The 14,822-nt window shown below is 52.6% G+C and overlaps 3 protein-coding genes across 3 annotated transcripts; 1 reads left to right on the top strand and 2 right to left on the bottom strand.

Annotated features, from left to right (window-relative positions):
* Nucleotides 1–158: 158 nt before the first annotated feature.
* Nucleotides 159–6,751, bottom strand: LOC106709802 (exocyst complex component 4). The gene is made up of 17 exons (XM_045678309.1): nucleotides 6,525–6,751; nucleotides 6,181–6,342; nucleotides 5,478–5,647; nucleotides 5,066–5,219; nucleotides 4,786–4,909; nucleotides 4,561–4,718; nucleotides 3,929–4,167; nucleotides 3,738–3,834; nucleotides 3,481–3,658; nucleotides 3,264–3,392; nucleotides 2,985–3,150; nucleotides 2,611–2,902; nucleotides 2,407–2,538; nucleotides 2,135–2,308; nucleotides 1,870–2,022; nucleotides 1,597–1,797; nucleotides 159–1,523 (listed from the first exon to the last, which is right to left on the bottom strand). The coding sequence occupies exons 1-17, from the start codon at nucleotides 6,579–6,581 to the stop codon at nucleotides 1,350–1,352; spliced, it is 2,760 nt and encodes a 919-aa protein (XP_045534265.1). The 5' UTR covers nucleotides 6,582–6,751; the 3' UTR covers nucleotides 159–1,349.
* A 646-nt stretch (nucleotides 6,752–7,397) lies between these two features.
* LOC106709887 (protein Spindly) lies at nucleotides 7,398–10,258 on the top strand. Its single transcript, XM_045678449.1, has 5 exons — nucleotides 7,398–8,155; nucleotides 8,433–8,524; nucleotides 8,962–9,076; nucleotides 9,341–9,488; nucleotides 9,967–10,258. The coding sequence occupies exons 1-5, from the start codon at nucleotides 7,465–7,467 to the stop codon at nucleotides 10,256–10,258; spliced, it is 1,338 nt and encodes a 445-aa protein (XP_045534405.1). The 5' UTR covers nucleotides 7,398–7,464.
* A 571-nt stretch (nucleotides 10,259–10,829) lies between these two features.
* On the bottom strand, nucleotides 10,830–14,798 carry LOC123721099. The gene is made up of 5 exons (XM_045678448.1): nucleotides 14,403–14,798; nucleotides 11,756–11,898; nucleotides 11,527–11,675; nucleotides 11,277–11,443; nucleotides 10,830–11,023 (listed from the first exon to the last, which is right to left on the bottom strand). Exons 1-5 carry the CDS (start codon nucleotides 14,428–14,430, stop codon nucleotides 10,830–10,832), a joined length of 681 nt encoding a protein of 226 aa, XP_045534404.1. The 5' UTR covers nucleotides 14,431–14,798.
* Between the last annotated feature and the right edge of the window lie 24 nt (nucleotides 14,799–14,822).

The following is a 14,822-nucleotide window of genomic DNA, read 5'->3' as shown; positions in this document are numbered from 1 at the left end:
ATTGTGGTGTTGATAAACAAAAAATAAATATGTTTAATGTTCTTTAGTTAATATACATAGCTAAATATCTGTAGTAAATTCAAAAAGTAATAAAATACCTAAATTATAAAACTTATTTGTTCGATTAATTTTATTACAAGCCCGGTGCTCGATAGTTCAGAGGTTCATAGATGTTCATTGACACTATGACGAACATTCATTAATTACATAGGGGTAAAGGTTTGGATTGGAACTTGGAACGAGTGATCATTAGGTGTAAGCGGTCACAAAGAGTAATTTTACCCTATAAAACTTTCCATAAACATCATTGTAGATCCCGTCAGAATAGTCTTAACTAGGGCGGAAGTCGGAGGAAAAGTACATTTCAATATTTTCATAAAAATAATTTATTTAAAAATGTATCTGGGATAAATATGTTAACACGAATAAAATAATATATCCTTAAACAGTAGATATACTTGATTGTATAAACTAATGACAGACGATTAACACATTTTCGCACCACACCGGATATTAATATTATACAAGTGCAAAATAACGACGCCCACGTGTCCGGCGTGGCCGCGAGGTCACACGGTGACGCCCACGTGTCCGGCGTGGCCGCGAGGTCACACGGTGACGCCCACGTGTCCGGCGTGGCCGCGAGGTCACGCGGTGACGCCCACGTGTCCGGCGTGGCCGCGAGGTCACACGGTGACGCCCACGTGTCCGGCGTGGCCGCGAGGTCACACGGTGACGCCCACGTGTCCGGCGTGGCCGCGAGGTCACACGGTGACGCCCACGTGTCCGGCGTGGCCGCGAGGTCACACGGTGACGCCCACGTGTCCGGCGTGGCCGCGAGGTCACACGGTGACGCCCACGTGTCCGGCGTGGACGCGAGGTCACACGGTGACGCCCACGTGTCCGGCGTGGCCGCGAGGTCACACGGTGACGCCCACGTGTCCGGCGTGGCCGCGAGGTCACACGGTGACGCCCACGTGTCCGGCGTGGCCGCGAGGTCACACGGTGACGCCCACGTGTCCGGCGTGGCCGCGAGGTCACACGGTGACGCCCACGTGTCCGGCGTGGCCGCGAGGTCACACGGTGACGCCCACGTGTCCGGCGTGGCCGCGAGGTCACACGGTGACGCCCACGTGTCCGGCGTGGCCGCGAGGTCACACGGTGACGCCCACGTGTCCGGCGTGGCCGCGAGGTCACACGGTGACGCCCACGTGTCCGGCGTGGCCGCGAGGTCACACGGTGACGCCCACGTGTCCGGCGTGGCCGCGAGGTCACACGGTGACGCCCACGTGTCCGGCGTGGCCGCGAGGTCACACGGTGACGCCCACGTGTCCGGCGTGGCCGCGAGGTCACACGGTGACGCCCACGTGTCCGGCGTGGCCGAGTGCGGCGGCGAGGCGAGCGAGGTGAGCGCGCATGTCGGCGGCGCTGACGCCACGCCGCGCGCCGATCACCTTCAGCGCGTTCAGGTACTCCAGCTCCGAGAACTGCGCTCCTCTCTCGCGGATCGATGTTATTATCTCCTACGGAGAACGAACGCGACCTCAACGTTTGACGTCCACATCGTACGATACCTTCCCCGGCCGAATGACTGACCTCCGGCGTGCAGGCCAGCAGGTGGAGGTAGGCGTGCGCGGCGTGCAGCCCGGCGTGCGGCAGCTGCAGCGCCGCCAGGCAGTGCCGCAGCGCCGCCAGCCGCGCGCCCGCAGCGCCCGCCGGAGCCCCGCCCGCGCCCGCCGTCTGCCAGCGCCACACCACAGCCGCAGACATCATCTCGCCCAGGCCGTTCATCACGTACTGCAACAGGACAGGGGGGGGTGCTGCAGGGCGAGTGCCTAGAGCTAGGCGCGGCGGTGGGCGCCCACGTACCGCAAGGCGCGCGGGCGCCAGCACGGCGACGGCGCGCTCGTGGAAGGCGAGCAGCGCGGCGGCCAGCTGAGCCGCACCTCCCGCACCCCCGGCGCCTTCCTCCTCCTCCTCGCGCTCCTCCTGGCCCAGGTAGTGGAAGCACTCGATGCGCAACTGAAACCGAACGACGTATTATACATTTAAATATTTTAATGAGAATATGAAAAATCATCCGTCGCAGGACATCCAAGTCGGGTGGAGACGATCCGGGGGAGGTGACTCTCACCTCCAGGTGCAAGAAGAGTAGACACTTGTGGCAGATGTCGTCGAAGGCGGCGGCCGCGGCGGCGAGCTCGGCCGCGAACGCGTCGGGCGGTCGCAGCGCGCCCCCCGCGCCCCCCGCACCACCCGGCGCCGACAGGTACGCCCCCAGCGACCGCACGTTGCCGCTCAGCCAGTCCTGCACGCGCAAACGTTACACCGACTTCGCACCACTCTAACGACTCAAACGATACCACATGATGAACGTGGAGGTGGAGGCCCTCGCATGGCACCGACCGCGGACTCCGCGAGCAGCGCGAGGTGCACCAGCGGCGCGGCGTCGGGCACCACCTCGCGGCGCGTCACCTCGCCGTCGCCCAGACTGGCGCCCAGGATCTCCGCCTCGCGCTCGTACGCCTGCTGCAGCTCCTGCGACACGTCTCACACGGTTAGGTGTCGCAGTCTATGTAAGCCGCGCGATGTCGCCCGACGCGGACCGACCTGCGCGCCGTAGACCGCGTGCGCGACCGCCGCGCGGTAGTTGGGCAGCGACTGCAGGAAGCGCACGATGTCGTCGTCGGCCAGCCAGCGCGCGGCGCGGGCGGGCGCGCCCGGCTGCAGGCGGGGCAGGGCGGCGCGCGCGGCCCCCGTCAGCGCCCCCAGCGCCGCCGACACCGCGCGCAGCGCCGCCGCGCCCCCGCAGCCCCCGCAGCGCCGCGCCGCCGCCGCACAGCGCCGCACCGCCGCCCAGCCCCGCGCCGCGCACTCCGCCACCGCCGCCGCCCGCTCCCCGCTGACGACATGCGCACGGTTATATAGCACGCGGTGCACTCCACCGAGTGAGTCGACTTCCTCGTTGAAGACATGGCGGCTACCTCGGTGCGGGCGCGGCGGGCGAGGCGGGCTCGCGCCACGCGTTGGGCGCGCGCACCGCGGCCTCGATGGCGGCGCGCGCCTCCTGCGCCAGCCGCTCGCTCTCGCCCCAGCGCACGTAGTCCGAGATGAAGGCGCGCAGCGAGCACTCGCCCGCCGCGCCCCCCGCGCCCGCCGCGCCCCTGTCACACACAGAGAGAGAGGCGAGGTCAGAGCACGCCGCGGGCAGTGTCGTGTGGGGGGAGGGGGGGAGGGAGGGGGTACGCACGGGGCGGCGGCGAGCGCCTCGATGTGGGCGCAGAGCGGGTGCAGGGCGGGCAGCGCGGCGTGCAGCAGCGCGGCGCTCGGCCGACACACCAGGGGGTAGCGCTGGCGACGCGCGCCGGCGCCCGGGCTGGCCGGCGTCGCCGCTGTCGAACATATCGCACCCTTGAATCGCTTATTCCTTATTCCCCTGAGAAGCAGTAGCGTGGGGGGGAGGGGGGAGCGGACACGGACCCGCGAGACGGAAGAGCTTGGTGCGGCGACGCGGCGGCCGCTTCTTGGCGAAGTAGTCGGCGAGGCGCAGGTCTGGGTGCGGCTCGGGGTGGGGCTCGGGGTGGCGCTCGCCGCCCGCGCGCTGCGCCGCCAGCGCCACGCTCTCTATCTCCAGGTACTCAGTCAGCAGCAGCTGCATCTGTCGCACGCAACTCGCGCATCAGTCGCCGCGGTGGAGGCACGCCGCTTCCGATCAGACGAGGGCGATGTCCACTGACCAGCTGCTGGACGGCGCTCCAGTAGTGGTGGTCGGTGTGCAGCGCGACGTCCGGCAGCCGGCGCCGGCGCAGCGCCGCACGCCACAGCTGCACCAACCTGCGCACCACACGCACCGTGTACGACGACGATATGATAGAAACGAATACTGTGATCCTATCGATTTCCCGATCATGTCGGAGGAGGTGATCACCTCTCGTTCCTGGCGCCGCAGGAGCGGAACTCGTCGGTGAGGCAGGCCAGCAGGCGCGCCAGCATGCGGCCCGCCTCCCCGCCCTCCTGGTCCTCCTCCGCCTCTCCCTCGCCCTCCGGCTCGCCCTCGGCGCCCGCCTCGCCCTCGCCCTCCGCCTCGCCCTCGCCCTCCTCCAGCACGCGCCGCGACACGGCCTCGATCACCTCGAGCAGCTCCGTCTGGATCTGCACTTTAAACTTCTGCAACGCGAGCGACGCAATTCGTGAGTGAAACTTATGTGACGACGGAACGCGCGCGGGGTGCGGGCGGGGTGCGGGCGGGGTGTGGGCGAGGTGCGGGTGGGGAGCGGGCGGGGTGCGGGCGGGGTGCGGGCGGGGTGCGGGCGGGGTGCGGGCGGGGTGCGGGTGGGGTGCGGGCGGGGTGCGGCTGGTGTGCGGGCGGGGTGCGGGCGGTGTGCGGGCGGGGTGCGGGCGGGGTGCGGGCGGGGTGCGGGTGGGGTGCGGGCGGGGTGCGGCTGGTGTGCGGGCGGGGTGCGGGCGGGGTGCGGGCGGGGTGCGGGTGGGGTGCGGGCGGTGTGCGGGCGGGGTGCGGGCGGGGTGCGGGCGGGGTGCGGGCAGGTAGTGGGAGCGCACCTCGGTGGCCTCCTGCAGCTCGCCGAGCACGGCCAGCGCCTCTAGCGCCACCACCACCGTCGTCTCGAAGGTGCGGTCCTCCTCGGCCAGCGCCGCCTCGTACTCCGGCGTCACCTCCTCCAGGTACGCCGCCGTCGCCTCCTCGCTCTTGGTCAGCTCTGCACAGGGACATTAGTTGAGTGCTACGCGGGCGGTGGCGGGCGCTGGGCGGGGGCGGGCACGCACCGGCCAGCAGCAGGGCGGTGCGGCGGCGCGCGGAGGGGCGGCGGGCGAGCGGGGCGCGCTCCCCGCGGTACACGGCCTCGCTCAGGCGGCGCACTATCTGCTCCACCAGGTCGCGCTGCATGCCCTGCGGGAGCGGCGGCCGCACGTCATTCCTCTGTCTCATTGTTGCTTTTTTATTGAAATCCCCGTTTGAAACGTATCGTCATCCCGCTCATCGCTTGTGACAAAACAGAGATAGCAATATTTTTTATACAAGGATTTCGGTTTCAGGAAGGAGTACCTGCAGGTTGTGTGCGGTGGCGGCGAGGGCCTGCACGTGCTGCAGACGCGTGCGCTGCGTGTGGCGCGCGGCGTGCAGCGCGTGCGCCGCGGCCAGCACGCGTCCCGCCGCCGCCAGCTCGCGACATGCGCGCTCCGACACCACCACGCGCTCGCTGCAACACGCGCCACACATCGCACATCCCACATCGCACCTCACACAGCAATGTCTACACCGACATAACACAACGCCGCTGTCTCCACACCGTTGCTGCCTGTTAACATTTACTCACGAAGACTTTAATGTTGAAAATAGAAGACGGTTGAATTTTCATTTTGTGCCGACTCAAGCTATACTTAATCTCGAGTTCAAAATTGTAACAATAAGTAGAATACTAGTCCTCAAAGCGGACGGTAATGTGTCAGTGTGTTACATGTCGGCCAGCATCTGCAGCGCGTGGTGGTGCGCGCGCGCATCTGCCCACAGACGGCGCAGGTCCTCGCGGCGCAGACGCAGCAGCGCGCGGCACGCCGCCAGCCGCGCCACCGCCGCCGCGCCGTGGGCGCCCCACGCGCCCAGCGCCGCGCCCACGCTGCTGAACTTCTGTAACATTTACTACTATCACTACCTTTCAATACATATTCTACGCGTTCAGGTACCAAGAGTTTTATTTTAAGATAATTGACATTATTTGAACACAATTGCTGCGAATTTTTTTTCTCATGCGGATCTAACATCTATATATATAAAAGAAAGTCGTGTTAGTTACACCATTTATAACATAAGAACGGCTGAATCGATTTGACTGAAAATTGGTGGGCAGGTAGCTTAGAACCAGGAAAAGGACATAGGATAATTTTTACCCCGTTTTATATTTTTTATTCCGCGCGGACGGAGTCGCGGGTAAAAGCTAGTTAATAATAAAGGTATGTTCCCAAGTGTTTGGTGTAAAATGTGGCTCGTTACTTCAATCTGGTATCCACATTTGATTTTTTTAATGTTTATTTGATTAAGAAAGCCTGCCATTTTTCATGATCATATTTGGTTGCAGGTACCGCATCAAGTAAACTATGTAAGACAATCTTGGAATGCTGGAGTGCTACGGGTTACATGCAGAGTTGTGATGACTTTTGCACCTGCATGACTTGAGTTATTTCTTGTGAGTGAGCTGCAACCAGCTCGTCCAATCTTGCATCACTCTTTTTGTATTCCTTCTCCAACTTGGCTCTCTCCTTCTCTCGCTGCTCGTTTGTCTCACTCGCTGACAATGTACGAATCACTGACATAAGCAGTCCACTCTGAAAAATAACAATATATTTTCTAAACTATACTATTGTCATAATATTTTATATAAATGAATAAATGTTTTTATTTATTCCGTCACAAACGACAGCTAATTCATGGTATATCCAACCTTAACACCAACTGTAGTTTTATTATTCCTAAAAAGAAAATGGATAAAGATTTTTTAGAACACTACCGTTTCTTTCCCTTGTTTGACACCTCTAGGTGGTTTTGTTGGCGGTGGAGACGACATGTCCAATGTATTTGATATATTTGTTATTTAGCATAAACACCCCCTAGTTATTTCGAACCTCTGCAAATTGCAAAACGTCAAACAAATGTCAAACAGTTAGGTTCAAAACAGGGCGTGAGCGTCAAAGAGTATGTAACTAATTCTTAGGAAGTGGTGAGCGTGAGTTGTTGGCCGTCTAAGATAAAGAATAGTTATATATTTAGTCCTAGTTGGCCGTCAACCGTCTTAGTCTTAGTCAAAACCAATGGGGAGAAAAGAGAAAAACTGAAAGCACTAAGAAGGTGGCGCCAGCAGTTTCTTTCTGTCATCTCTCAATTTTTTCCAATTTACTAAAAAAGTCCGGATGACTTTTTAGTAAAATAAAATTTTCGTCAAACTGATGGTCGTTTTTCGTAACTTATATTCATTAATATGAATGAGCAAAAATTGTAATTTTCCTAGCAATCTGGGCGGAGAATACTTTTTGAAGCAGATTTAATTTATATTTATACAAGTATACACTTAATACATATTAATATAATGAGAAGAGACGATATAGGCGAAGAAACAAAATACATATATGGAAGAACAACAAGGCCGGCAATATAAATTATCACAATTGTAATATTGCAAAAAAGTTGGAAATTACCCCAAAATTATCAAAAAAGTAATTATTATAGTTTACTCTTTTGTGCAAAGACAAGCATAGACATCGACATGCTCTTTGTAATATCTCATTTTGAACTTTCGAAGTTTTGAACGTTTAAGTTAACGTCTATTTACTATTTGATTTGAAATGTTTGTATATAAAGCAATAAAAGTTTAAAGTCGTTTAAAAGTGTTAAGTATTTTTTACTAATTGGTTAATAAATTTAAGAAATAGTAAATAAAATATAGTTTAGACATGAATTATTCAACAGTAAGTAACAAAACTAATTTAACAGAGATGGAAGAATTGAGTGATGGAGAGATCAGTGAGAAATATTACTTGCTTCGAAAACAATATGATAACTTATCCAGCAACTACGAAGCGACTAAACAGGAACTTCACGAAGCCAAACGTAACTACCAAACTGCCTTAGACGTGCAAAGTCACTTGAACGCCGAGCTGGAAAGCGTGCAGGCGGGTGAAGAGAAACGCCGCGCCGAACTCGGTTCTCGTATATCGATGCTGCAAGACCAGATACTGACTTTACGCGAGGAACATTCAGAAACTGCGGAGCGGCATGCGAACGAAGTGAAGGAATTAGAAACTGAGATTCGTCGTTTAAAAGAAGCAAACGCCACCGTAGTCAATAGAGTATCTCCGGAAAGAGATACAGGGGAGTTAGATGAAATTCGCCTCGCATTATCTTCGACTGCCTCTGAAGCGGCGTCTGCAAAGTTGGCCCTCGAAGAAGCGCGAAACGAAATTGTATCGTGGCGTCTTAAAGTGGAAGAATTAGTTACAGAAATGGGTGAACTGAGAGTGGCAGCGGAGGTCCGCCGCGAAGAGTTGAGAGCCGCCGCGGAGCGCGAGGCCGTGGCGCTGGCCGACCTGGCAGAAGCCCGGGCCGCGTTACAACAGCTCGACGCGCAGGTCTCGCAGCCACACGGTCAGTACCGTCCTGCACCTTATATGGCAGCTCAACTCCAAAACCACTATGGTTTTATAACAGACTAGCTGTTGCCCGCGACTCCATCCGCGTGGAATTAAAATAAAAACTTAACTATTAGCCTATGTGTTTATCTGGGCTATGCAGCGAGATCCATACAGCCGTTCTGGAGATACAAACATCCATCTAAACATACATTTTGCATCATTTGCATTTATAATATTAGTAAGAAGTAAGATTTGAGTAAATAACAATTTGAAGTAAATTTGAATTTCAGCGGCTAAGGGCAACTCAATATTTGCGGAGGTGGAGGACAAAAGACAGGAGATGGCCAAGAACTTGATACAAATGAAGCAAACCAACTCAAGGGTTAGTAAAATATCTTCTTTGTCAATTGTTCCGAATTCTCAGTGATGAATATGTGCACCATTATTATCTTATGTTAGAACAATGTATGACATTTTGCAACCTCCATTATAATTGCATTACTGCATCATTATTGCAATCTGCACCCTTATGTGAAGGAATTCAAAGATATGTGTGAAGTCAACCAACCCGCTTTGGGCCAGCGTGGTTGACTAAGGCCTAGTCCCAGCTCTAACTCGAGGGGGGCTCCGAACTCCTCAGCGGGGATGTACAGTGAGCTGATGATGATGATATTGCATTACCTGTTAGTATTGTATGTACAATATCACTTCACCTTACCTCACAATTGAAAAATGTAATATATCGAATTTAGTGTTTCTTTTTAATACAAAGTGTTCACTTGGAATGAGATATAGTATATTATTTTGTACTATTTGCAGCTAAGAAGAGAGGTGGCAAGCAAGCAGGCGGAGGTGGAGGCGCTGCTGCAGGAGAAGCAGGCGCTGTGGGAGGCGCAGGCCGGCGCAGCTGCGCACCACGACCGCGAACTGCTCGGTGAGCGTAGACCACTTGCTGATGTACCTTATTGCTAACAGTAATCGCCGCTATTTTATTCTGGTTCGTAATAAAAGATTCTAATATTAACTAGCCACCAGTTTATATGCAGTTGTAGGGTGAGCCTTAGTTTTCAAATGAATATGTTAAGAGTTAAGAGAGTCTGCTCTTTGTTTGACAAGAGTAAATTGTATAGATTTGTAAAGGGGTGTGATGAGAGATAATGTAAGGTAATGTGTGACATGTGGTATGTGCGGGACACAGAGGGGTACTGCGAGCGCATCACGCAGCTGGAGGGCGTGTGCGAGAGACAGCGGCGCGAGCTGGCCCGCTGGGGCCGCCAGCTGGACCCCGCACACCCCGCACACCCCGCACACCCCGCCTGGCTGCCCGCAGTCCTGCAACATCTCAAGTACTCTCTCTGCCCTATACTACTACTATTTTATATTCACTTCATCATATTTAGAGATAGACATGTGGCGAGGAAAATATATAACGAAAGCGCCGGCTCCATCTGAGAAATACCACCATCACACAGGAGACAGGCGTCGAGTGAAGTCATTCCCTTTCATTCGTGTTTTCTTATAACGAAAGGATGGGAAGGGAAATTAGATTTGACTGACGAGGGAACGCATAGAAAGGGGAAATATTATCTTTCTGTGTCCCCCTCCGTCGATGAAAAGGGGGCTACGCTAAATGTGGATGTCTATGGGCAGCGGTCGTTTCGCTATTTCGGCGAATGACGGGGGGTCTCTTGCTCCTCTGCCACCTTATTATATAAAAAAGAACAGCGGGGATTAGAGCCCGTTGCCTTTATACAATAGTCCTCGTCGTTCTGTTGCAAGTTGTTACAAGTTATGTGAACAGTGGTTTTGTGTGCGCGTGATGAGGAGCGAGTGTGAGCAGCTGCGCACGGAGGTGGTGTCTCGCGGCGCGGCGCAGTTGGCGAGCGCGGCGCAGGTGCGCGACCTGCGCCGTCGTCTGGCGCAGCTCGGCGCCGCGCACAAACACATGCTCTCTCCGCCCGCCCCCGCCCCCGCCCCCGCTCCTGCCCCCGCCCCCACCTCCGCCCCACACTCGCCGCAGGCTCCGGCCCCGCTCGCCCCCGCCCCCGCCCCCGCCCCCGCCCCCGTCAGGAGAGTCGCCGTCGATGATGTTAAGAAAAAAGTGACTTTTGATTGATTTACTTTAAGTATTGTTTAAGTAAAAGTGTTTGAGCAGTTGTTTGTTGTTGTAATGGCATTGAATTTAAGAGATATTCTTGTAAATGTGACTTTTATCATTGAATACATATATTTTAAATTCTGATGTTTTTAATATTCGCAAAAATATATTCCACTTCGAACAAACTTCATCTTAACAACAAGAACTATTGAGATGACGATTTTTAAAGATTAAATTTAAATGCAGATAATTATTAATGATAAATACTGATGTGTCCGCGTGTTGTGTTGCACGACACCTCGGCGCACTGACATTGGATAGAATGTTAGAAGTGACATCGGCAATTAATTAATTGGCGTAGGTACATATGTGAAGTTAGCGCGCAGTGAAGAGAGGCGGGCGACCGCGCATGCGCTTGCGACGAGCTTTTATTTATTTAACATCAACATCAATACATCGGTTAGAGTTCATCGGATAACGTGAAAAATAAAATCTGACTAAGTCTGACAGGAAGTAATGGATTTGTAAAAAATCTATATTCACAAAAATAGTATGAGTGGATTTGTGCAATGGTATTCAGCGGGTCGCGCTAGGCGGGCACTTCCTGCGGTTGCGGCTGCGGCTGCGGCTGCGGCTGCGGCTGCGGCGGGGCGAGATCGCGTAGCGCGTGCTCGCGAGCATGCGCGACGTGCCGCTCGCGCCGCGCGTGCTCGCGCGCATCCCTCTGCGTGCGCGCTCGCAGCCGCTGTGCCGCCGCCGCCTTCACGCAGCTCGCGAACGCGCCTGGCGTCAAAACGCATACCACATGATACTAATATTTCTATATTCGAATCTTCAATAAGATCCAGCTCCAATTTTAAGTCCACTAACATAAAATTATTTGCGGTTACAATTCGGCCGTCTCGAGCGGCATATTTTTCATAGCAGAAGGGGGTAAACGAGCACCGCACCTATCGCCTAATAATATTAGAAGAGAAGAGGCGCTGCAGATGCGTTGCCGTCGTGTACATGACGTGCGGAAGGTACAGGTGCTCACCGACGGCGTCTGCGCAGTGGAGGTGGTGTGCTCGAGGGTCGTCTGCGCGCGCGTAGCACTCGATGACGGCCTGGTTGCAGTGCGCGCAGACCGGCGCCACGCTCACCATGTTGCCGGTGCGCAGCTCGATGCGCGCCGCCGTCGCGTTCAGGTCCTCCACCGTGATCCTGCGGGCGCGCACACCTCGCGTTACATTAGGACAGGCTCACTGCGCAGTCCCCCGGGGGAGGGGAGTACGTTTCCGACTCGCCTGTATCTCTGCGAGTGGTTGTCGTCGAGGTAGATGAGCTTCTCCATGAACATCTTCTCCTTGTAGTGTCCGCGCGGGGCTCCGGCCGCCGCGCCCCCCGCGCCCGCCGCGCGCCCCGCCAACGTCGCGTCCTCCACCAGCCGCTCCACCTGCACACATGTATAGCACTACATACTGACATTTATCTTTTATGTTCTGGATGTTACATATCAACAAAGCGGCCGCGAACCATTTTGTTAGAGATGCTGATGTGGTGGTCGGCGGGGTCCGCGTCCTGCGCCGGCTGGCCGGGCTGGCCGGGCTGCGCCGCCTCGCGCTTGAAGTGACTCTCGCGCACCGACTGGCCGCTGCCCATTGCCCTCTCCGATGTACCTATTCAAATACATAACTGTATATTATATAATACTAGCTGTCACCCGCGACTCCGTCTGGGTGGAACGAGAAAAAAATTATTAGTAGTAGCAGCCTTTGTTATTTAAGACTATGTTCTACATCTATACCAAATTTCAGCGAGATCCGTAGATCCGTTCTGGATAAATACGTAATAAATACTAAACTGCCAATAAATGCCAAACTGTAATGCCCGCTTTACACGTTGGCCGAATCTTGCCGAGTGAAAGCATGCGATTTCGTTTGGCGTCTGATTTAGAGATTTTAATATTTTTTGTATCAAAATATAGCAAACTACCACCAAAATTCACCGAAATAGTGAGGCGACCCTTGTCCATAGACATCCGCAAATGCAGATGCGTTGTTTACCTTTAATCAACAGAGAAGGGGACGCACAGAAAGAGGATATTTCCCCGTCCTTTGCGTTCCCTTTCGCCAAATCAATTTCAAAACTCCGCCCAAAGGCGGAAAGGGAAAGAAAACTAAACTAATTTTAGTCTGGCACCACACTCATCAGATTGTACGTGGAATTGCTTCCACTTGCCGCGTGTCTTCTGTGAGGTCGTGGTATTTCACCGGGCGAGGCACATTCGTGCACCCAACAAATATTGTTGTTGCGGGATCTACCACTGTAGAAGTTAATAAGTTAATAAATTTATTATAAAAACAAACTTTAAAAATAATTTTATAGAAAAAAAACTGAATAAAACACCAAGACAACTGGTACATGAGGAACATTTTTAAAAATAGATTTGTAATAGGAGTTCGTTAAAGGTTTCCATATTTATAAAAGTTTTATATTTTGTACAAATGTAAGTAGCACATATAAAATATAAAGCAAATAATAGATAAGTAGAGTATTATTTGTACACTGACATATATACACATATATGTCCTCGTCACGCCGCCGCGCTGTCGCTGGCTGCCGCTGGCTGCCGCTGGCTGCCGCTGGCTGCCGCTGGCTGCCGCTGGCTGCCGCTGGCTGCCGGCTGCTACAAGGGCAAGACACTAGCTCGTCCCAGGCGTACTGTTCACTGCTGTTTGTGCAGATAGATCTGCTATAAATGGCCGACGAGTCCTTCCATATCTAATTCAAAGGCAGTATACCTTATACTTCCGTATCGGTTCCGCTTCAGTTCCTCCGTCAGAACTCAAACGACATCGCACATCGCCGAGCAGCACTTAACTAATATTTTGTCCGTTTTATCGTTTGCATCGTTTGCATTGCATTCGTAAAAACGAATCGGATAAAATTGTAAAAATCATCTCTAATTTATGGTTAAAGAGAGTAGAATTATGTTTTATTTAATGTAAACGGAAAATCGATAGGATCAAATTTATTGCCGATTCACTGTTTAAATGGGACAATAAATTATACTTAACTACCAATGTTTTATTTTTTGTCGAGATTCAGATTTTATGACTGTTAAAACACAATATAATTTTCAATATTTCAAAATATAATTTATACGGTCGGTTATATTGTACGACAGGATTAAAACGTCCATTCTTATGAGGTTCATGAATCGTTAGAAGTCCTCGTTACACCTCGGTAAAGCAAACATACTTAGTTCGATTTAATGTTCAAAGCCGTCTCATTACATGTCAATCGTGATGCAGTTGTGAGGCGACATGTTGTGTGACAGGCGACAGGCGACAGGCCAAACCCGGGCGGATGAGTCAACTCGGCGCGACCGGGCTCTCGGAAACGCGCAGGCACCGCATTCACACAAAATTGCTAGAGTTTGTATTTCACCAGGGCGAAGGCAGCGAGCGCTATGCTTACAGCCTCGTCTTCATTAATCGTTGAATAAAAAACTATAATCATATTTGTGACGAAATAAGATTGTTTAAAGATTCGGCATGTGTGTCTATGCAAAATTTATAAGGATATAAATAAGTCGTTCATCATTTGTCCTTTCCAACGATTTCGTCCATCGCAAAATATATTGCGTATTAATAATAGTTTTTTTGTAATAAAAGATCAAACAAGCAACAACGTATGAGTCAATATAGATAGAACTGATAAACAAGTCAGACATACTTAATACTGCGTGTTAAGCTTATATTGTAATTAAAACGAAACATTTTTATACGAAGGTAATTGTAAGTAATATTTTAAACAATAACCATCAGCTTTCTTTGAGCCCATTGATGCACTGATGCACTGATGACACTGCGTCTGCGCAGAAAGCCGCGGCGCGGATTGCAAACTGTATGCACCACCTCAGTTGTTGTAGATACGATGTTGAGAAATTTCAAAATTTTTATTAACTGGTAATGGGAATAAAACTTGTCCGTAAAATATACTTTATCTTTGTAAATGAACCTAAATAGAATCCCAGTTAAAATGAAATAATAAAAAATGAATAAAACGGGTATTTATCAGGAATTGCAAGGAATTGTTTGTGATAAATGGATCGCTGCCTCATATAGTTTGATCATTTAGCTGTTCATTAAAAGTAAAGCTTCTTTTAGCACTATACCTGAGAGACACCAGGAAACGTGCTCCATGTTTTCCTGGCGACACCACTGCAGTGTCCCCCTCACTTGTGTAGTGTAGCCCCCCAGTGGTAGCCGGTTACGTGTGACGCAAACGATACGCGCGTTTCACTGCTCGCTACCGCTACCATTCTAATTTTAAAAACTATGGCGTTTTTGAATGTTATCAATTGCCGCTAATTCCACTAAAACGACTAATTCATATATGTTTAGGCATTTGACGTGCGCCACTCGTTATAATACCTTGGCGATGGACAAGACAAACATCCGATCGACGAGCGAAGGAGATCGCCGTCCATCGCGCGCGCCACGCGACATTGACCATCATTCGGGTGTCGACGCGTCAGTGTATGACGAATGGAGGCCAGGAATCGTGAAGATGAGCCTAGGAACGTGTTCCTGGG

The sequence above is a fragment of the Papilio machaon genome, chromosome 6 (genome assembly GCF_912999745.1).
Source record: "Papilio machaon chromosome 6, ilPapMach1.1, whole genome shotgun sequence".
Classification (NCBI taxonomy): Eukaryota; Metazoa; Arthropoda; class Insecta; order Lepidoptera; family Papilionidae; genus Papilio; species Papilio machaon.
The sequence above is the reverse complement of the archived record's forward strand: the minus strand, read 5'-3'. Positions and strand labels throughout refer to the sequence as shown.